Raw genomic sequence first — 23,340 nt, 5'->3', positions numbered from 1 at the left:
AAGGGTTCAAAAATACTGTAACTGCAATTAGAAACTAAGACTGACATATTTTTTGTTCTTTATTTTACTTATCTGAGCTTCTGCATGAGTGAAGGTAATTCCAATCTAAAACAACCATAACCCAAGTAAGAAAAACAGACTAAAGCTTAAGCTGTCAATTGATTTTTATAAAAAGAGGATGCTAACGGCAGTACAGATTTTGCCAAAAAGCACATACAAAATTCAAAATGAAAACCATGACATTGAAACAACATTTCAAAAGAAAGTGACATAAAGAAGAACAGTTAGCATGTTAGCAGAGGCACCAAGAGTCTGTGGTTGACAGGAGAATAAAATGTAGTAGCAGGTGAGAGAGAGAAGTAGCAAGGGAGAGAGAAACAGCAACAGAACTATCAAGAAACATTAACTACCTGGAATCAAAAAGCTAAACAAAAAAAACAAAATAATATTTTGATACTAGGTTTGTAATTTGATAAAAGACACTAGATAAATGCAAAAAATTAAAGTAACCAGCTTTAAACCAGTTTATTGGCCTCAAAGAGAAATAATGAATGCACAGAGTATCTGCAGTGGTTAACAGATGCAAAAGATGGGGTCCTGACAAATTGTGTTGCCACAGGTTCAACTGAAAACATTTAAGAAATATCCGTTTATAGTTGCACACACAATCTTAACACTCTCTCTCTCTTTTAGTCTATGTTTCCCTATACTTTCTTGACACCTGCTTTTTGAGATGTGAAACATATGGCAGGTATCTTACTAATTCCCTTCAAGTAATGTCACTAGAGGTGCACCGATCCTACCTTTTCCCCCTAATATCAATGCTAATTAATACCAGTGACAGATCTGAAATCACTGCATTTATTTTTACCACATTTAAACTCTGTAATTATCACTGCTTTGGAACTCATGGGATTCATTTGTATGTAAGGTAATGTGAGGCCAAGCATTGCTGTGGTACTAGAATACAGCATCCCCCACATTTATTTTATTTAACAAGGAGAATGCATAATATGTTATTGCACAAATATAACTAAAAGCTCATTTCCATGTTCCGTCCCTGGGTGGAGACCGCCATTAATGTGCAGGTTAACAAAATAAAATATAACAGTCAGTTGTGGTGAATTAACAAACTACACTTTGATAAGAGACACAATAAAATATCAATATTGTGAAAATAAAAACAATTTAGACAACACTAATTTCCAACTAGGGAGTATATATTAGCAATCAAATTATCATTAAGTTCCAGTGCAGGAATACATATCATAACATAGCTGTATAATGTTCACAGACCTAATATGATTGCTACTAAGAGACAGAATATTTTCACCATAGACAATAATAAAGCAATGTTAATTAAACCCTCATAGAATTCATTTCTTTTTCTAGCAAATAAATCAACAGAAACAATTAAAATAATGGCAAAGTACCAAACCGATAATCAGTATGAGTAGTGATTTCAGTGCCATTGTAACAACTCCCATCCCTACCACCATATTCAAATTGCCACAGAAGAATGAGACAGAACCAGAGCAACATCCCTAAATTATTGTGTGACACTCAAAGCACACCGCATCACCCACTGCCCGTATTAAAACAGCTCATATGCAAATACGAAACTGTCACAAACATACACACATAGTTGAATATGCACACAATTACACAAACATGCAAATGCACACACATACCACCACACATCCAAACACATTAAAAGCAATTAGGCAAAATGTCAGCCTGAGTCATGAGCACAGACAGTACTGAACATGGCAGCAACAAAATATGAACAAAGATATTCAGTGAAGAAGTCATATAAACAACAGAAGACAACACACAGGTCAAAGGAATGAAACATTTAACACTGTTCTGTGTGGGTTAATAGTATTTTGTGTGTATTTGTTAGACAATGACCAATTGAACCAGGTCCATTGTTCTTTGTCCATTTGAAAATGACAACATTGCCTATGCATGGCTTTTTCTCTGTCAGTGGCAGTGTCTGTGAGCCCTATTCAAGACCAGTGGAGGAGGTGATGCTGAATAAATAAATGTATTGTGCTTTATGCTATCTCTCCATCTCTGCCTTAGTGTCTGACCAGACAGACAAGCACAGACATATTTGCCATCACCAAGATAAGGTGGAATGTGGAATGACAGGAATTTCAAACCTACATAACAAACAATGAAATTCTAATTACCAGCCAGCGCAAACAATTTTCCCTGGTGTGACATTTGGACTGTGGAACTATTCAATTATTCATCGGCACTCTCGCCTTACTGAGAGAAAAAGAAAAGGAAAAAAATTTAAAGAGCAGGGGAGAAAGCAGCCAAGGGCCCGATATATTAATGTTGGTATAAAACCTGTGTTGCAACAAATCTGAATAAAGTAATCATCTATTCATGTTAGGAACTGTTACATATTCAGTGTGAAAATAAAACAATGGTGACCTTGTATTCTGTTTCCTGTGAAATGTCAGACGTAAAGTGACATGTCGGAGAGTTTGGTGGCGAATTGTTCTCGCTCAGTGTATAAATATACTTTTCAGATCAGAAGAAGATGTTCCCATGCAGAGGCATAACTGAAGATCGTCTTGTAATGGAAGTCTCATTTTGGTTTAAAGCTGAACAAATGTTATGCCAATCAACCGAGGCTCAATAGAGGCATGGCTCTGAATCCCGCTCCCTATTTAAAGAAGCCAGAAAATCCTAAACCACAGCATTTCAGTAACATTTTACCCATTTTGAACAGAACTTCTTTTTGGTCCATTGTTGTGTCATTTTTACTAAAATAAGTTACTTCCACAACTATTGAGGAAAAAACACCTTCTAAAGTTAATCAGAACCACAACAATATAGTAAAGCCTTGTTTTTTTTCCCAGTGATTTAATCTTTATTAGCTTTTTTAACCTATAAGGTAGTTTCTCTTGTATGGGGTGAAGGGAACAGGGTGTACAGTTGGAAAGAGTTCAGTTTTTAAGTCACTGAGGACAGAGCCTTAGAGTATAATGTCAGCCAGAGCTTTCTTCATTGTGTATTCTCATTGGGTGACCTGCAGTCATCATCAAAATTCACCAGGGCCTGACGTGACTCAGTCGCTCTGCAGATAAGAGCCTGCCAGCCACACAGAAGATGTATTAACGTCAGGGGAGAAAAATATATATCTTGCCATTTTAAACTGCAGACAGCTTTTTATTCTCTTCCTCTTTCCACATCCCTTCTTCTTCACTGCTCCATAGAAAAGTAATTAATCTGCAACAGAGACACAGACGGGCAGCTTTGCCTTGTGGATGGTGAAACAGGCCTGATTTTTAATAAACCAAGAAGTTAATAAGGAGCAGGCCATTTAAAATTCCATTATCAGTGCGAAGTGTATGTTTTCATGAGAAGCATAACCATCACCTTTGGTCTGGCCTCCCAGAGGCAAAGTACCAAAACTGCTGAGGGGTTTAAATTTATAAACTACTGTCTAAGTTAGTGAGTGACCTGCTTGCTCTTTGTAAAATGTCAGGTTGTATGCAAAGTGGATTTTTAAAAAAAAAAAAAGACGAAACAGATACTTAGCCATCCAAATATTTAAACTACCGTATCTATGAAAAGATGCTGCGATGCCAGGAGCCTGTGAAACAATGTAATGCATTTTTATGGCATGCAAATGATGATATGATCTATGAAAAGGTTAGAGCCAATGGGATACTTTCGTTTTGTTGGGCCACCCTGGCCACAAGGCCATTAATTACTACTTCCGCAGCACACCACGCAGTTGTGGTTTTTCACTATCTACACAAGCACTGTACATAAGCGATGTTGGCTTACAGCTATGTCCCCTGGTAGAGGTATGGAGTACCAGGGCTATGTTGCATCCATATTTCCCACAGGAAGTCACACAAGTTTCCAGCTGGCATTAGCCTCTGCTGTCCCTTGGTACCGATTCTGTTCATGATTTTCATAGACATGAAAACAGTCGTGGGGAGGAGAAGTGTCCAGTTTAGGCTTCAGAAAAGCAGCAATCAAAAAAAGATGAATGAACAGTTTTAAAGTTAACTATAGTGTATTTAAATATACAGTAACATTCATGCAAACATGAGACTGTAGATATATCAGTTTGTAATTCATGTAAGAGACTTTCAGAGCACTATGTATATGAAACAGACTTTGTGCTAGGGTCAGTCTGTCACTGTGTCTCTGTGTCTCCAGCAGCCCTGCCTAGTGGTGGCTGTTATGCCTCTCTGCCTCGCACACCCACACATAAACAAAGAACACACACACACTTCACATACACCTACACACCACCAGCCAACTGCCCATGACATGAACACTATTCCAGGCTCACTGGGCGCCACTTAAGGGCTCCTGCTTTGAAACTGACACTCCACTTGGCAGCGGTGCCTAACAAAAGAGTGTATGTGTGTTTATGTGTGTGTGTGAGAGTGTGAGAGAGAGAGAGAGAGAGAGAGATAGAGAGAGATTATGTTTTTCTGTATGTGTGTTGAAATTTTCTAAAAAAGTCTGCTAACTTCTCTGTACATTGATCTTAACTGTATTTGCCACATAAGAAACTTTTCCTGTTCACATCAGTGTAAATTCTGATGTGTATTTTTGAAGTCATAGACAACTTCACCCTGAGAAATGACCTTTCCGCCCACTTCCATCTGCCAACTAGTGTGTGTGTGTGTTCAGTTTGGAAAGGCAAGAGGGCACAACACTATGATATGTCACCACATTCATGGCAGATTATCAGGCATGCTTTTAGAGGCAGCTTCTCCCAGCAAATGTAAAATCAAGGGCACCTCACCCTGAGGGTTAATGTAATAATAGGAACAGTATGACTGCAAAACCAAATAAGGACTTGTCACAGGACTTGTTGTTCTGCAGTGTTAGAATCTGTTGTCGTGTAAGGCAGGTGAGTCCATTCCTGGTAGAGTCTGTTGTTCTGTTTTGGTTACACTCTCCTACCACGCAACACTGCCTGAGAGGAGTTTGAGAGAGTCATTGTGTGAAAAATATGTTAATATAGATTGATCATATGTATGTTAATACTGACTCATAATATAGTTCTTTTACCATGCCAATTTAGAAAAAAATCCAGTGATACCCCATGTTTAGTTATCTATTCCCAGCTACTATACTGGACCTTTTCAGTTTGTGCCCACATCATCTAGTTGTTTTTTGTTTTTTTTTTTAAATTAGCAGCTAGTTATTCTATCAGGAAATGGGAATGCTTTATAGTCATGAGGATTTGTCAGCAAACATTAATTAAAATATAATGATGCTGTCATCAAATAGTGAATACTAAAATTATGCCATGTAGAAATATTTAAGGCTTTAATTAAACTGAGCAGACAACTTGGTTGTCAATCATTCATAAAATAATAATGATACTTACTTATTGAGAGGTTTGGAGTAGTTCAACCATTTCGTTGCTTTAGTTAACTATATATTTTTTAGTACGGATAAGTGACATAAAGTTACCATATATTGTATTTAAAATGAACAACTTTCATTATCCTTTTCTCTCTCTTCTTTACTTTACAGTTCTGATCTTGTGAAAGTGTGTGTGTTATGTGTGATTGGTACAGTGTGAGTGCAGGCATCCTCCCACACTTACTTTTGATGGGGATGATAAGCTGAGGAATGACAGGCTGGATCTTAGGACCACCATGCTCCAACATGTCATGAACTCCCTGGCGGGCGAAGAACTCGTATGGATGAACAGTCTCACATAAGCCATCAAAGAACAGAGGCAGATAATGGTGGTAGTCCAGCTTTTCAATCTCCACCTGAAGAGAAACATATACATTTACATTACATGCATGTTAGCTGCTTCTTTAGACCAGAGAAGCTGACAGATAGCAGGGATACAGTTTCCATTTTTTGCATAAGGATATTTGTTTGAACATATAGCTGCTGATGACAATAGCAGCAACAGGGATGAATTTGGACAACCTTTACCTATACATGTATCTACCCACTAAATCAGTCAAGCTCACTCATTTTCTCTGTGTACAAAAATGTACACAGTGAAAGACAGCAGATTAAAATTCAATGTTATTGAGAAAATCAGTTACTACTAAGAATCTCCCTTTCAGTCTTTGCCCTTTTTCTTTGTTTGTCCTTGGCCTTGCCTACGATCAAGGGCTGAAGCTCTTCTTACAGCCATTTATAACCCTTAACAGTTAACACATTCTCACACACACAGCTGTTCAGGAGATCATGACACAGCAGCATGTGGCAGCTTGTGGGCTGATATGTTAACACCTGTTTACAGACAGAAAGGCGCACACACACACACAATCGGCCGGTAGATGAAGACACTTGGCCAGCTACGGGCCACAGATAGGCTTTGATGCTGTTTGACTGGGTGTGTGTGGGCACTGTGGGACACATTAAAGAGGAATCTTTCATGTGTGTGAAGCCATCAGAGGAAAACCACTCAGGCACACTGGGTTGCAACAAACAGCTGACCCAAAAAAACCACATCCTTGAGCCTTGTGTGTTTGTGTGCGAGCAGAAAATCATGTACAATGTACACTAACATTCAGACATGGCTTATGGTGTAGCTGTGCACCTGATGTACTTAGTGAGGGTATATCTATAGGAAAGATATCAGCTAACCCTTTCCAATTGTTAAGCATGAAGAGGAAAAATATTTTTAACCTGTAAGAGGAAAGTTTTAACTAAAAACCAAGTAGTTCATCTTTTTTGATTACCTGTTTTGAGCATTACAAGCTCCTTAACATAGACCCTGTCTCTATATAGATTTTTGTATTTCCCCAAAATCCCTTGTATGGTCACATGTTGAGCAGTGAAAAACTGGGTGGAGAGAAATACAATATATTCAGAGAATCTGTGTTTTGTTTCAGAGTCATATTTTCCTGAAATCCAAACAAAAAATGTTTGTTTCTCTGCTCTTGCTGCATGGTCTACATGCTTGTTTGTCTGCTGTACACTCATCAGATTGACAATCGATAAAGATGCAGCAACTGTAGGACCCCAGATCTCTGCCAAGGTGGCCAGGCTGTGCCTATTAAAATTTTTGTCAAAAAGAAAACTATTCATTAATGTGCAACAATTTGCTCTACAAAAGGCTTGTGGACCCAAGTCTTCCAGGTGACCATTAGGTTAGAGGTTGAAAGAACAATTCCATTTTTCATCCAGGCCTAATGAAAAATGGCATCTCTTTGGAGCACATACACGTTGGTCTAAATACATCCATCTAGCAACTTTTCCCATCTCCACAGAGTTCTTGTGGTTCTTCACCACAATTTATTATTTGTTCACTGTAAAAAAAAATTGCTTTTAATTTTTAATAATTACAAATTTAAATATATGTTTTTGCTTTGTCATTATGAGTTATTGAGTGGAGGATGGTTGAGAAAGCTTTCATTTTATCCTCTTAAAATTAAATGTACAACACAATAAATTATGCAAAAATTGACTGAAGGTGAATCCTTTCCAAAGCTGTGGCATTTTTTCACTGGGTCCTGCTGGTCTCTGCTGAAGTGTCATCCAGGCAGTAACGCTCGGTGCTTTTGAGTGTTCAGCCCTCACCCAGGCACCAGTCAGAGTCAAAGCAGGGCAAATCCCCTGCCCTCCAAAATCTGCTGTCAATCCTCCCTGACACATGCCCCCCTAGCCCCTTCCCCCAGGTAAACACAAAGAAGGAGAAGGACAGAACAGGGGAGAAGGAGAGATGGTGAGATGGTCACAAAGACATAGAGCTCACACTGTTAGCACAGGGAGACAAGGCTGATTGCTTTGAGGCAATTTGCCGGCCAACCTTGACCTTTCCGTGCGCTTGGCCAAGATCATCATTGTGAGTCAGGAGGGCTGGAGACAAGAACAAAAGCAAACATGAGCCCGAAGAGAAGGGGAGGAGAGAGTAGAAGGATAGAGAGGCTGAGGAGAGGCAAGATGACACTACAGCATAGCATTGCTTTCTAGCCAGTGGCAGTCGGCGGCACACAGGGACACATCAAGCCATAAGCTACTTTTTTGAATTTCTTTGGATGCAAAAACAACCTTGTATGTTTTTACCCTTAATCAATGGAGTGTCCAGGGCTGCAATTATAGTTTGATTTATCTATTGCTGCAAACCTGTATCTACATTAGGAATATTATTGTAATATTTGTTAATACTGTAAAAAGTGTGGAAAATTCTGACTTTTAATACTAAAAATAAATTAGCAGATTAAGAGGAATTAAAAGTTTGAAATAAAGAAATGCATTAAGTTAAAATTGGTGATTAAAATGTCAAAAGTACAAGCAATTCAAGTGATGATTTTTACTTTTTCATTTATTTGTATAAATTATTGATGTGCTAAATCTTATTGATACAAGTTAAAATATCTAAAAGCAATATTCTTATAAAACCTATGCATTAGGTCTATTGGTAGCAGTACAAAGCCTTGTCTTGCACAAGCCAGTGCATTATCAGGACTCACACTGGGGCCACAGTCTCATCTACCATGTTGTGAGCCTGAGATGTTGTGGGAATAATTACCTGGGAGCATTAATGTGGTGTTGTTGTGAAGACAACCTCTGAACCCTGTGATGCTCTTAATCAAAATCACATAAACAAGCACTTAGGGACTGACTGAAGATTCCAGTTAGCTCTGAAGAAGTGGGAACAATCGGCACACACGCACATATACACACACACACACACTTGGATTTCCATTTCTTGTGGGGACTTTACACTGACTTACATCTATTTCCTCTAGATTTAGCCTAACCACTACTTGCCTAACCCTAACCCTCACCCTATCCTTTCACTAACCCTATACCAAGTAACCACTATAAAGTTCAGTTATTTATTTGGTGGGGACCAGCAAGTAAATAAGGATGGTCAAGTCCCCACAATACGAGTCTGTAAGCAGGTTTTGATTCACAATGTGAGTTATTCCAGGTGCACACACACACACACACGCACACACACACACACACACACACACACGCACACGCACGCACACACACACACACACACATACACATGCACATACACATACACACACACACACACATACACACATTCACAGAGAATCTTAATCAGCAACTGTTCTGAGCGGTAACTCTTGCATCCGTTATCGATTGTATGCCCAGGTTTGTTTGTCTTTGGGTGCCTATGGGAATCCCCCTGGAGTCCAGGGAGTCAATGAGAGTGGAGCACAGAAACACTACCAGCCAAGTAGCAGCAATTAGCCCTGGGACACAGACCTGCATGTCTCCTCTGGTCAGCTGTGCAACAGCAGACATACAGCAACAGACCAGACTAGGAGCAAGCGCGAGGAGAGCCTCTGCTCATTAAACAGCAGGATCAGAAGCTCCTGACAGTCACAGGAGACCAGGCGGAACAAAAACAGCATGTCGTCACTTTAAATACACAATGGCTGGATGTAATTATGTTTGTGTGATTGAATACATATGTGTGCAGCATATGTGTGTACTCTGTGTATGGTTACATGCAGCCTGTATCATGTGTGTGCTCAGATGTGATAAGCTATTGGTGTAGCTTGCCAGGGTGATGTGAGCCATTTATGTAAAAATATAAACAAAGGGCAAAATTACAGAGAGGCTATAAAAAATTAAAAAGGGGATTGTGTATATGTGTTTTGACTGTTAGCTAGTAGATCTTGGACTATCATGGTTTTGGAGGTTTGTGTTTAGATGTCAGTTTGTGAAAATGTCCAAAAAAAAATGGTCCACCGGCTCCTGATCAAAAAGCGGGTGAGAAAAGTGTGGGCTGAGTGAAGAGTCCTCTACAGTTCCACATCCTCCTGCATATTATTCCAGTCAAATCCCTCAAATGTTTGTTGAAGTTCCTTTCTAAATTACATTATGCCAGCATGCGTTCTGTTTCCATTAGAAATGACTCACATTAAAGAAGAAAACAAACCTGTAACTGCAGGTTTAAAGTGTAACTGCCAGGAAACGTTGTCGTCTAATTTTGTGTTCTAACCTTTGCTGTTCCAAGTCACATAGACCCTGCAACAGACTGTATGTCAGCTGTTTGACAGTGATGCTATTCTAATTGATGATGCCATAATAACCTGACCTGGATTCAGCTTTCTGTGAACACAAGGACACATTTCTTTATTTAGAAGAGCTGCTGTCAATTATTTCAGCTTTGAGGGGAGAACAGGCTTCCTACTAGTGCCACACACACTGAGTCATTAATTACACTGTCATTATGGCCAAACAAAAAGCATTAGTTGCTGAAAATATATTATGGAAGACCACAAAGGAATTAAGGATTTGCATATGATAGCAGGTAGATAATGTGGAATGCATCATAAAGATATTTACGTTATGATGTGTATCTCACCCAGGACCCAGGAATGAATTAACAACCACCAATAATAATATTAATTCCTGTGCATCATCATTGTGATCTTTACCTCACTCTGCAACTATGCTGTTTCTCTGATAAACAATGTCACTTTCTAAAACCCCATCTGTGGTTAGTATATTCCACGTTTGTGCACTAACAAATGATGAACACTGATTTTGTTAGTTCTTGATTCCAGTGGCATTTTAGTTCTTGACAATCAGATTGGCTTCTCAGCTTTCCTACTGTGATGGCCAAGGCAAAAGTAAAGGAAGAACTACATTAAAGGACTCAGTAAGCAGCAGTTCAAATCACTAAGACTGCAACATAGACGCTTTGAATAGCAATATCCCATTATTAATCTCACATCTGAATAGCTCCGCCATTAAATTAATCTTTTGGATACCAAAACTGTTCCTTAAGGCCAGCATAAATTTATTGAGCTGCAGAAAGCACAGTTTGATCTCTGTTACAGGCCAGAGATATGTGATAAAAAGTGATATAAAATCAGTGAAGTCAAACATGCAAACAGGACACACAGGCAAGTGAATCATTTTTAGCTATATCAGAAAGTGGCATCATCAAGATGTTACAAACTGAACTGAGCAGGACTCCTTTTAAATTTTCTCAGTCATATCCACAAACATGACTGATAGTGCCCACCCTGCTGCCAGTTGCTGCCAACATAAGTTCTTAAAATCTGCACTGAACTGTTTTCTACATTTAGGTTCTTACAGAAGATGTTAATGTATGCTGACGTCTGCTCATTAAGTAAACAAACACAATGTCAGCAAAATAAGTCCTGGACTTTATTGTGTTATCCTTGACAAATAGGCTGAGATCTAAATGTTTCTTTTTATTATCAACAAAACTAAACTACACTAAACAAAAAAAGCACCCTCTGTGGCTGATTCAAGATGCAATTCATTTCAATTTATTGCAGATATGCTGTACCTCTTGCACGCAGATTTCAATTTCCTTTACAGAGCAGCTTTAATGACAGAACTTCTCAAATACTGCCATGAGTTCAATGCACACAAAACATACCAATAATTCATTCATTCTTATCTAACCTTGTTTCCACATGTACACAGCACACCTCTGGTCACAACAGTTTCAAAACTGAGTCATCAATGCCGTGTGCACTCACTTTCAATACGAAAAAAAGGAGAGCGAAAAGAGAAAAAGATCAGAATATTTAGACTTTTTGGAGGTCACAATAAGAGGAGCAAGACTGGAATAGGCAAACGGTAACTGAGGAAAATAGGAATGAGTCACTCTCGCTATCTCCCCTGACAGCTGTTTCCATCTAACAAGCATGCAAGTATGCTCAATTCAAAGCACTAGTAGTAAAGTGCATGGTGTCAATTGAAATGATACCTAACACATGCTGGATGAGACAAGTTTGGACTTCAATGATAGTTCAAAACCAGGACATAGAAAGTTTTGAATTTTATGTGAACTGGCCATGAACACAAATATAACAACGCACACGCAAACAGAAAGAATAGTATTTAGACACACAGTCATGCCAGTTTTCCCGAATAGTGTGTTCAAGATTAAAGGTAGGAAGGTATTATTAGAGTAGCAAACATTAGCTGGAGTAATTCAAAGAGTGAACCTTTAGACAGTGTTCCTTCAAGACTGTATTTCTTTTAATGTTCAAGAATAACATCTTTATCACACAATTCACTAAACAAACCAAAACATTTCAGTATTCCAAGATGTTTAAAATAAATCAATATGCCACTAAATATTTACTAACCAAGTTTAAAGAGGTCTGACTCAGCTTCAGGCTTTTTTATGCAGATATATACTCTATTTATCCAAAGTATTATCAGAAAAATCATTCCGTTTGTGTTTCTGCAGTTTATTTGGTTTGTTTGTGCACTCTCACTGAGAACCCATCACAATTATCTTTCTATAAGCGAGAAAGCAAATAAAACCAATACATTTTCCACACACATTTCAAACTTGGCAGTCAAATGTTGGCAATATATGGCAATGAAATTGTTTACATTCTTCAAGTAACACAGATTTTGTGGCACACAACACTAATAGTGGCCTCTGTTAGCTACACGAAAACACACAATGTAGCAAAATACAGCAGGCTTATATGGCCGCAGTAATTGAAAAAGTTGGAGTGCTGAGCAAATTGATGGAGTAGAGGCATAGAGGGACGTAATGTTAGAATGAGCTGAAGTGGGTGACGAAGAGACTGTCTGGAACCTGCTCCAATTTTAAAGGTGAGGCACCTAAATAAAGGACTCAACTCAATGTGTGTGAGTGTGTGTGTATGTGTATGTCCTTGTTTTTCCTACATTATGGAGACCAAAAGTAAAGTCCCCATGAGGAACTAAAAACAAAGGTGTTTGTGTTTACGTGTGTGCGCACATGCTCTAGCACGGCCCTCTGCCACTTTGATGGAAGTAGGCCAGGGCAGTGGAGAGAAGCAGGAGGAGGGAAACAAGGGGAGATGAGCATGACAGAAGTTGGGAGAAAAAAAAACATGAGATAAAAGGCTTCATAGATGGAGTTTTCCTTATCTCAGTGAAATGCAGCTTGCACGTGTTGTGGCCTGTGTGCAGTTAATATGCACAGATGATCTGACAGTTCCAGACGCAGACCTTTTAAATGACCTAGCAGTGGTCATAAAGTCACAGCTCACCAGCTAGTGGTGTAATTGCGTTTGTGTCTTGTCTATCCAGGAGCTGCGGCCTCTACTCTTAGCTCCCAGTGATTACAGCTCAGCAGCCGAGCTTGACAACACACAGGCAGAGTGTAATCAAGTCAGAGAGAGGGAGGTGTAATCAGCATTTCCCCTCCAATCAGACCCAAAATCACTGTCTCTAATCTGCAACCAGCCATTGATGGGTTTGATTGATAGGATGGATTTGTTATCTGGCTGTGGGGGTCTGCAGGGAGCAGAACAACAAGCAAGAGCAAGAGACACAGTCAGCTTATCAGCTATCGGTACATTTGTTACCGCTCCCATCGTTGAGCGAACTGAGCTTTTCCTCACAGGCTACAACTGCAGCTCCCCTCTCATTTATCATACAGAAGAATTAAATGTGGACACTTCAAAGTACTTCCACACACAAGGGTCCCTGGGGGCGTGTGTTTTCCCCCTATTTAAAATGGAAAGAGCCGATCCATCACTGGTTGTTTGTGACAAAAACAGAAACCACGTTGTATATGTGTATGTTTTTGTGTTTGAGTGTTCATGCATCTATACATGCATTAATTACTGGTATACATAGTATATGTCTGTGAGTCTGCATGTGTATGTGATTTATACAAGTCAGATGTACAGGGAAGATAAGGGGACAGAATAATGCTTTTTCAGCAAGCAAATACCATGACTGTAGCATCTACTGCCTGCAAGGTTTTGATAAATCTTGCTGCTCCTCTGCCTGCACTGTACTGAAAAATCCTCACAAATGTTCAAACAAATATGCTCATTTTCAATGAGCATGTGATGAATGACCTCCATTGATTTTGTGCATGAAGCCAAAACAATAGAGACCAAGAAAAATGTGTGGTCTGTTAAAGATAACAAGGCAGCTTCACCAGGCTCTGTGACATTCTCTGTGAGGGTTTCAAGACAAAGGATTGACTAAATCAACCAAATAAATATTACCTAACAGATAAAAACAAATAGATAGTACCTAACAGATAAAAACAAATAGATAGTACCTAACAGATAAGAACAAATAGACAGCACATTTGGTGCCATTAACACAGAAAATCACTAACATGCATTTTTTTTGATTGTGACCTTGTCTGTCTTTTTTTTTTTTCAAGCATAATGTCTCTAATGTTGTTAAACATTGGATTTAAATGGTAGTATTTTTCCCAGACCCATCACATTCCTCTTAAAGACAGAAATCTCCCTCCTCCCTCACTTAATTGCCTGCCTAGATCAACAATTCTAATTATGTTGAGGCACCTCGATCAACCAAATGGACAACTAGTTTTTCAGTGACGCAAAACGCACTCGGTGACAAACCCATGGCTAACCAAAAATATATTGCACACAGAGTATTTCAACATTTTGAATTCAACAAGTGACTCTAACTTGCTTGTGTGTCAAGTGTACTGAGCCAATAATGCCCACGCTGAGCTGGGAAGCAGCACAGAGAAATCAGCAGCACCAGTAGCAGCAGGTAGTCTGCTTTTAGGGCCAAGCAGGAGCAGCAGAGGAAGAGAGGCAGTGTCTGTCAAGGCTCTGTCCAGCGCCTAATGGGATGTGCTTGTTGTTGCCAGCGGATAACTCACATCTTGTGTTCTGAACTACAGATCAAAGGGTGCCTGGACTCCACTGAGCTACCAAGGCATGAATGGAAAGGACAGAGACAGGGAGTGGAGATGGAAGGCTATGAAATGGCTAAAACAATAAAAAAGGCAAGCAAACAGGTAAGAAAGCAAGCAAGCAAGAAAGAACAAAAGAAACAAGCATAGACAGAAAGAGAGCGAAAGAAGAAACCAAACAATGTTTTGCATTACACCTCTGTTCACCCTCAGAGAAAGATTACAGCCCATTCTACTAAGTTATGCTTCTATTTAGGTGAGGGGAAAGGGGGGTGCGACACACAGTCATGCCAGCAGAGAGAAGCAAGAAATTGAAAGCCAATTATATCTGTGTCTGTGATGTTTCATTTAAACCTGACCTAGGAAAGCTGGGAGACAACTATAGATGTGAGCTGTAGCACATGTTGGAGCTGCACAAGATCCTGTCACTTACAACATATTTGTCCAGCAGAAACAACAGTCCCTAGTCTGTGAAACACTGTCAGACAAAACAAAAGATTTTTCTTCCTTGTTGGGTCAATAAAGAGTAAAGTTGTGAACTGAGGCATCTTCACATTGTACATAGCATATAGCATATGAGCACATGGTACAACATTATCCCTCTCTGCTGTGGGTCAGTGGTGATGTCATGGCAAAGCTCTTTGTCAGGTGATGTGGAATCAGCCTTTTAGTTATGAGTGGCAGGCAGCTGCGCAGATGTTGGTCAAGAGATAAGACAAGAAAATAGTTTGGTGTGACATCCAAAGCAAAAAAGCAAGAGGAGGGGAGGCCAGCACAAAAAAAGTTAAAGGTTTATGCACAGGGCTACACACAGAAACACACACATATACACACACAGAGCTCAATCATCCACCTGCAGGGAGAAAGATGTATTTCCTCAGCGTTGATGATAGCATCTTCAGTCCCATGGTTCAACACTTTCACTCGAGGCCTTTGAATAAAAGGACTGAATCTAAAGAAGAGGACTGTTTCAGAGAAAGTGACTAATGTGCCTTATGTGTGGGAAGAAAGGTAGCTTTTGAAAAGTCAAGTAAAATGCAGTGTGCATGCTTGTGAGTGCAGGAACACATTAAATTGCTATAATTACAACTGCAAAATGCATGTTTCAGTATAGTCTGAACATATTCTAATAATTAGTTGAATAAGCGAAATATCAAAATTTTCTTCCAGCCTTACAAAATGTAATAAATATAATCAGGATTAAGATACTGGGATGAACTACTGAAAAACACAAAAACAACATTGCCTCTGATACCCTGCATCTGTCACAGGTCATGTTAATCGAAACAGAACAAATAATCCATGTGCAGACTGGAACCAGAAGAGTAGCTTACTACATTTTACTATATCCAAATGCAGGAATATGGTAAACACTGTGTGTTCAACCTAAATGTATCTGCAGCATCCACTACAGTATCAAAGAGCAATGGGAACTTCCATATGGATGAGTGTGGCTTGCAATACAAGAAAAATATTTAATATTTCTAAGCTACAATTTTTTCAGCACATTAAACACACACACATCTAGCCTACATAAAGAACTGCAGTGTGCGCAGGATGTTAAATATTCCCATTTCCATTTTCTATAAGCCAAAATTGATCAATTCTACAGTCTAAAATCACCAACTTGAGGAATATGTGTGTGGAGTCACAATAGGAGGATCAAATACAGCAGGTGAGGGGTGGCATTACAATGGAGAGACAGAATATATGCAGATATATGTCCCTCTATGCACAAAAGCTTTCCATTTAATATTGGTGGCCTGGATTGAAGTGAAATAATTACTACCCAAAGATGCTCATGTGTGCCAGAAAACGCAGCCACATATACTGTACACATGTGCATTCATGCACATGCCCTCACACATCTACTTCCTGTTTGAAAGAAGGAGAGAGTAAGGGGAGCAGAAACAGTGCAGTGAAGCAGATGTAATTACAAAAGGCAATACAAGCCATGTGTCTCCAAGTCTCTCTGACCCACATGGCAGGAGTAAGTCAGGGCTTATCAGGGTGCCACAGAATAGGGAAATCTTCCAGCAGAGATGGCAAGTGCTCCCTGCTCTTTTCAGATGTGACATACTGGGAATATGATAGTGGTGGTGTTGGTTGAGCTCTGAGTGGAGAGGAGAGCAAATGAGGAAATAGTCCCTCCGTTTACTTCTGGTAGCATGCAATCTTTGCTTTGCCCCAGGAAGAGTGATTTGAGGCAGATAAACAACTGTACACCACATGTCATCTCATACACAGACAGGAGGTTTAGTTAGACTATATGCAGGAAGCAACGGTTGACTAGATATGGTTGGTGGCCGCACAACGAGTATTTAGTGAATTCAGTGTTGCTTATTGTGCCTATTAGCCCTATTGCAAAAAACCATATATTTGTATCACTCTTTGTGGTCACAAGTCATGCCAACAAGTACGTAGTCAATGCTGAGTTTGTCTGCTACCGCTGTTGTGGTTGTGTTGCTGTCAGTGGTGTGAAAGATGTGGGGGAGATATTGTTTTTCAGGAAATCCTGTGGAGAGATTTGACAGATATTGTCAGATGACAAAGTGAACACCTAGGAGATGAAGATGGGTATGCTTCTGACAGGTTTATTGCAAAAACTGTAGGTCCGCACTGCTTGACCTCGATGCTGCCTGCCGCTGCAAACACATGAATAGTCCTTCCCCCCACCCCTCCCCCCACATAGACCCCCACACACAAGCACATGCCTTCTGCATGAAGATGCATACATGCACACAGGCTCAGATAAAACATTACACTGTCTCTGATGCCTCCCAGAAAAAAAAAAGGTTATAAGAAAGAGTGCCTATTGCCTTGTCTGTATTACTACTGTCTTCTGTGGTTCATATATATTGTACACTACTAGACATGCACTGGTGCATGTGTAACAGGCAATGTCAGACGATACTCAACAGGTACAAAATACACTTCCTGCCTGTTCCAAACCTTTGGAATAAATAGGACTGAGCAGTGAGAGAACAAGGGAACAACCTGCTCACATTGCATTTTGCCTCCAGGATGCAGTCCCCATTACCTCTGCTGATTCACCTGAGGTAATCGCAATTTGGCTCTGGAGAAACTGGACAGATAAGGAAAAAGGGGGAAAGTCAGCTAAACAGAAAGAATGAGGATACATGGAAAGGTCTTTGAATGAAATATGGCTTATATTATTCCTTCCTGCTCTCCAGACAGGGCCGTCTGTCATGGCCAGGAAGGGGCCAGAGAAAGTGGGCTAAGTGGTTAGACCATTTCTTATGCCTTTCCAAGTGGCTGAATAGATATTAGGATTTTACAGGCTATTACACATGATAATTGCACAGCATATTGAATTTTGGGCAATTTTCTCATAGTAACTTCCTCTTTCTTGCTCTGACTTTTCTATAAATAAACATTTTACAGTATGTAAGTATCAATCATACATGGACTGGGATTTAAAGGTTGTTTATTAAACACAATTAGTATCAATGACATTCATGTGAATTCAATAACAGTGCTATACTAATTGCATGGCTCAAACCCAGCTTTAGCCTGTTAGATATTCATCTAAACCAATTAAGTGAAAGGCAAGTTGGGGTGGGGGCATAATCCTTACTTGAATATTAGAAAGCAGATTCAAGAGCACTGTCAGAAGAGGACCTAGTCCACTCTAAAATAGCATCATGGTTTGCCTGCAATTAAAATCACTCCAAGTGTGTCGGCTACAAACCGTTCAGCCTCTGTAAGAATTTTGTAACAAAGACAAAAAGAGAAGCTATTTGGTACTAAAAACTGGTCAGAAAGAATTAATAGTTGAAGCTATATATCCTTGTCTAACCACATTCATAAGGGACTGTTTATCACATGTAGTTATATGTAGTTTTCTATAGTTTCCCTCAGCTGTTATGTTACACAAAAACAGAAAAGTGACAACAAAAACTTGAAAAACTTCCGCTCCAATTATATGGTAAAAAAAATAAAAACAGGACCAAATGTAATACTATCAACAATCCTTTGCAAATTGGAGAATTCATGATAAAGCCTGCACAGCAGATAAAAAAAAACAAACAAACTGCAATTAAATCTGGGACAGATGTGTTGCCATCACTAAAATTAGCCCAAGTGACTGCAATGTCAAACAATTAAAGAAAGAACAGTGAAACTGCCATATTAGTTGTCAAGCAGTAGCTATGACCAACTTGCTGAGTAACTTAAGTAAGCCTGTTTTCAAAGAGCACAAAGTGGATTTGTAAGAATCTGTCTAAATCACAGTAGCATCTGAGCAGCATCGCTGCATGAACCATCCTGCACACTGGCTCAGCTTAGTTATGATAAAGAGCAGAGAGAGAAGACAGATTATGAAATGCTGATGGAGTATCCTCAGCACTACCATTCATCAACATAATTAACCATAATCAGCACCATCAGCAGAGAAAAAGGTGGATGATGGAAGGGAAAAAAAAGGCTGTCAGTAAAAATGTACTGAATGTGACACTGCTACAAAAAACACTGAGCTCCTGTGATATATAAAATATGCTATCAAACCATTATGGTTGAATCTCACTGTGATGGGATACAGTGAGAATCAGCAGATACAGAATCTATATCTCTGTAAATTCTACACATACTGGTCTATAGTTTGCATTTTTCATTATTTACCAGTGATGTGGGGCTGCTTTGGTTCCCTATGACTTTGTGCTATGTCATCACACATATTTTTCAACAGTAGTAGATTATGAATCTGAGACGCGGTAAGTGTACAGTAAACGTTAATGCTTTATTACTGTAGCTGCATAAACACACACACACTGCAGGACTGTCAAAAGTCGTGCCTCATCAAGTGTCTGTATCTCATTTTCCATCATTTTAATAAGTGTTCATCGGGGTCAGCAGACATGCTGACAGACAGTCTGAAATACCCAGTCAGCTCACGCTATGTCTCCAGCCAAGTTCCTATTACACATGCTGATCTGTTCGTCTTCATTCATTATTAACAGCCAAATGCAGCCAGGGCCATGTAGGGCCACTTTATGGGACTTTAAAATTTAAATACTTCAAAATTCCTGGATAATTTGAACAATGACCTGACAGCAGAAAGGTGCCTCCCTGCATACAATCTGAGAAATATTTAAGCTAATGTCGCAATAACAGCATTAAGGCTTTTGTCAGTGACTCATGCTTTGCATGTGTACGCCACAGCAGCCAGTTATTACCATCCAACAATTAAATTTATCTCAGGATAATATTGCCAAGAAAAAGAACAATAACTGCAAATAGGGTTGGTGGTTGTTCATAGAAAAAGAGAATTATTGAAAACTCTCTGCAAGTGCCCAAGTACTCTGTTATGCAATGATATTTAATAATCTTTAATTCAAATATGTTACAGTTTGATAAAGAAATCATGAATAAAACTCAACCAATAAAACTCAGATTACTTGTGCTGGGTAGACAGTTGGAACTAATATTTATATTCCAATTACATTTTACAGAATTGACTAAAATCCATACTCCACTTAGTAATACTAGTTTTGCTTTGTAATTGTCTTCCTAAAAGGTCGTGAAGTATGTCTGTGTATATATGTTATGTGTTTCACAAGTGTGTCTGCCAGAAGTCAATCCCTTACGACCCTGACCTTTTTAGGAACTAACAGAATTACAGCACATTGAATGCCAATTAAAAAAACACATAAATGGAAAACAAAACAGGCAGAGAAAGCACAGGAGTGTAATTGCCATAAAACTCCTTAAGGTAAACACATGCTCCCGCAGCAGGCCGCCTCAGTGAGATATAGGGAGATGGATGAGGGAGGAGGGGGGTGGGGGGAGGACGTGTGTATTTTTGTGTGCGCACTGAGGTACAGAGAAAAGCTGGGGAGGAGGCAGGAACAGGTGAGGCAGACTAGCCTGTGAATGTGTTGTTAATTAGCCCTGTTTTAATTAGCTCTTTTAGCAGCACACAGAAAAGGGAAGACGGCTGGTGGGGAGCCCTGAAGATCTAGGCAGACTGGCAGGCTGAAAGAGGCCACCAGATTGGCATCCCTAACTGCTGCCTGTCTCAGACCAGCAGCTGGGCACACACATCGCCCTCCGCTGCACTAACCACCCAGAGGAAAAAATTAATTCTGCAACTGGCCCAAGAATAACAATGCACACATACTCACTCATGCTACTTTATTAACTTCAATTCTGTTTTTTTTCCTCCTGTGCCCTCAATCTAACTTTAATTAAATCATGGTCTGCTTTTTTCTCTCTATTTAACAATGCAAAGACAAAATTTGACAGTTGCTTATGATAATGCTCCTGACTCTTAATCTCTGAGGGACGATTTCTGTTTACAGAGTTCACACTTGAGCTACACTGAAAGCTGGGTGAGTGTATATGAGGCCAGCTGATATTTAAAGAGTTTGACTATTTTATGAGTTTCAGTCTAACAAAAAAAAAAAAAGGAAAAGAATGGAGACAATCCCCTCTGAGCAGCAAACAGTGCGTGCCCTGACGGAATGAGCAAATAGGAGCCTAACTGCCTTAGTTTTCTGAGAGGATTTATGACATGGCGTCTTATTATCTGCAGGCGGATTACTGCCATACGCTCCCCTTCCGAAATAAAGAGGTTCCACGCCACATAAAGCCCAAAGTATTTTCAGAGCTGTACCACACTCCCTTGCACTTTCAGTACAAATTTTGAGGATGACTACTCTGTTCCACTTCTTTTGTTAATAATGACAAGTTAGTCACCCTAAGCCTCATGGATCCACTCACCTCTTCTCTTGTTTGCTTTAGCACTTAATGCATCAGAACAATTGAAAGGTCAAGAGGACATGGGCATTTTTTCCCTGGCAACACCAACCTGATGAGCGTTCTACTTGAAATTGATAGTAACTGGCCGATCAGCACCCAAGTTATGTGGTAAATCTTTCTACTGAACAAATATATTAAGCTACCTGCAGATGGAGATAGGGAAAGGCCTGGGGACAAGAGGGAAGAGGGTCTCCTACTTGACTTTGAAGACAGAGCAAGAAGATGGAGAGCTTGAGATGAAGGAGGCTGATTAACATATTGTGCAGTAGAGAGAACCCCTATCTACCAGTCAGACTCCGTCTAGGGAAATATGCAGCAGCCTCCACAGTTAATGGGAGCCAGCATGTTTATTGTCGTGTTAATTAGCAGGGATATGGTTAGGGCTGTAAAGATACCTAGTCTGTAAATTCAGGGACGATGCAAGAAGAAGTCAGCAAAAAAGCTGTAACAGCACACAAGCTTCACAATTCAAACAATTATGACATGTTTTTGGTCAGTCCATTTAACAACACCCCAATGAGCAGTTAGAAATGTCATCTATAATATGGATGAGTAACTGCAAGGTTTAAGCCACATTTCCTAAAGCCTCTGGATAGGTAAATCAGTTATGAGCCAGTTGAGTTGTTTGATCTACTAACTTTGATCGTACAGTATGTAGATCTGGGCAATCTCATTTGACTACACTTCACAGTGTGAAAAAAAACACTTGCAGTGTGAATTTCTATACTGTTTTTCTTTCCTCTGGCTTGAATTCTTATTTCTTACCACAGTGAGTCATTAAAAATGATATAATGCCAGCTCTGCTGCATTTGAGAGACATAAATACGCTGCCAATCCAAGCAGACAATACCCACTCAGCACTGTTGACAGTTTTAACATAAAACTAGAACTAATATTGCACGCAGAGTACATCCCCTTCATGAGTAAGTCCCCTTCATGACATAAAAACATGGACGCAAACGCAGACTAAGAGCGACAGGTAAAAGAAATCCAACACAGCCCTTTGATATCATATCCGATGACTAGAGGAAAGCAAGTTTCAGAAGCAAAGCCTTTGGGCAAGGAAACCTCTCCAGTCATATCCATAATTCATATTTTACCCAACTTTCAGTAATGTTGGATGCCAAATTGGAAATAATGGATTTCCTGGTCTTTCTTTTCTTTCATCACCTCCAAAAAAAAAAAAAAAAAAATTTGAAAAAAAATCTACCAGACCCACATATATTGCTCTGGCCCAGACCAGCAGTATCAGAAGACAGTGGTAGCTCCAGGACTCTAATTGGCCCCATTTCTCTTCCTCTTGTCTCTCTCTTTATGCTCATGAAAGCACTGGCCATTCTGTCTAATACATGTTTCTGAAAAGGGTGGACATAATGTAGCCTGCACTTATCCAAATACAATAAAACTCTTCAAATGAAACCAAAGGGAAAAGACAAGGCCAGTGTCTTGAAAAGTGAGTGTGTGTGCATGTGTGTGTGTATGTACTATATGTGTGTGAAGAACTGACAGAATGGGGATGAGATGGAGAGCAGAGGCAGACAGCGTGTGTGTGCTGGCTGCAGACTGTGAGGCATGAAGGACAGCCATTGAAAGATGTGTCGCGAGCATCTCACGGACACACAGAGAGGGCTATGAGTGCAACAGGGCCACAGGAAGAACAGAGGCTCTTCAAACCTGATTGTGACATGCATCACTCAGGACCAGTGCCTCCCACCCACTGTCCTAGCCAGCCAAATCAATGGACCTATTGTTGTGATGTATGTGATCAGAGGTTTATGGGTGTCCGTGTGCCGCAGTGTCTGGCCACTATAGCTCTGAAACTGTTACTGTTGATTATAAAGGACCGCTTCTGCACAGTCTCGCTCCGCCTCTCTCTCTCTTTATTCTTCCATCTACTGCAGAGCCAATTTGCTAATGGATGCAGCAAC

At 39.8% G+C, this 23,340-nt stretch overlaps 1 protein-coding gene across 1 annotated transcript in view; it reads right to left on the bottom strand.

Annotated features, from left to right (window-relative positions):
- The window catches only part of pacrg (PARK2 co-regulated), a 118,200-nt gene that overhangs the window by 51,424 nt on the left and 43,436 nt on the right, over positions 1–23,340 (bottom strand). Inside the window, exon 3 of the mRNA XM_026305906.1 lies at positions 5,603–5,774. Coding sequence (XP_026161691.1) covers positions 5,603–5,774 — 172 coding nt within the window. The remainder of the gene's footprint in view (positions 1–5,602; positions 5,775–23,340) is intronic.

The sequence above is a fragment of the Mastacembelus armatus genome, chromosome 22 (assembly GCF_900324485.2).
Source record: "Mastacembelus armatus chromosome 22, fMasArm1.2, whole genome shotgun sequence".
Lineage (NCBI taxonomy): Eukaryota > Metazoa > Chordata > Actinopteri > Synbranchiformes > Mastacembelidae > Mastacembelus > Mastacembelus armatus.
This window is presented reverse-complemented; position numbering and strand designations above follow the sequence as displayed.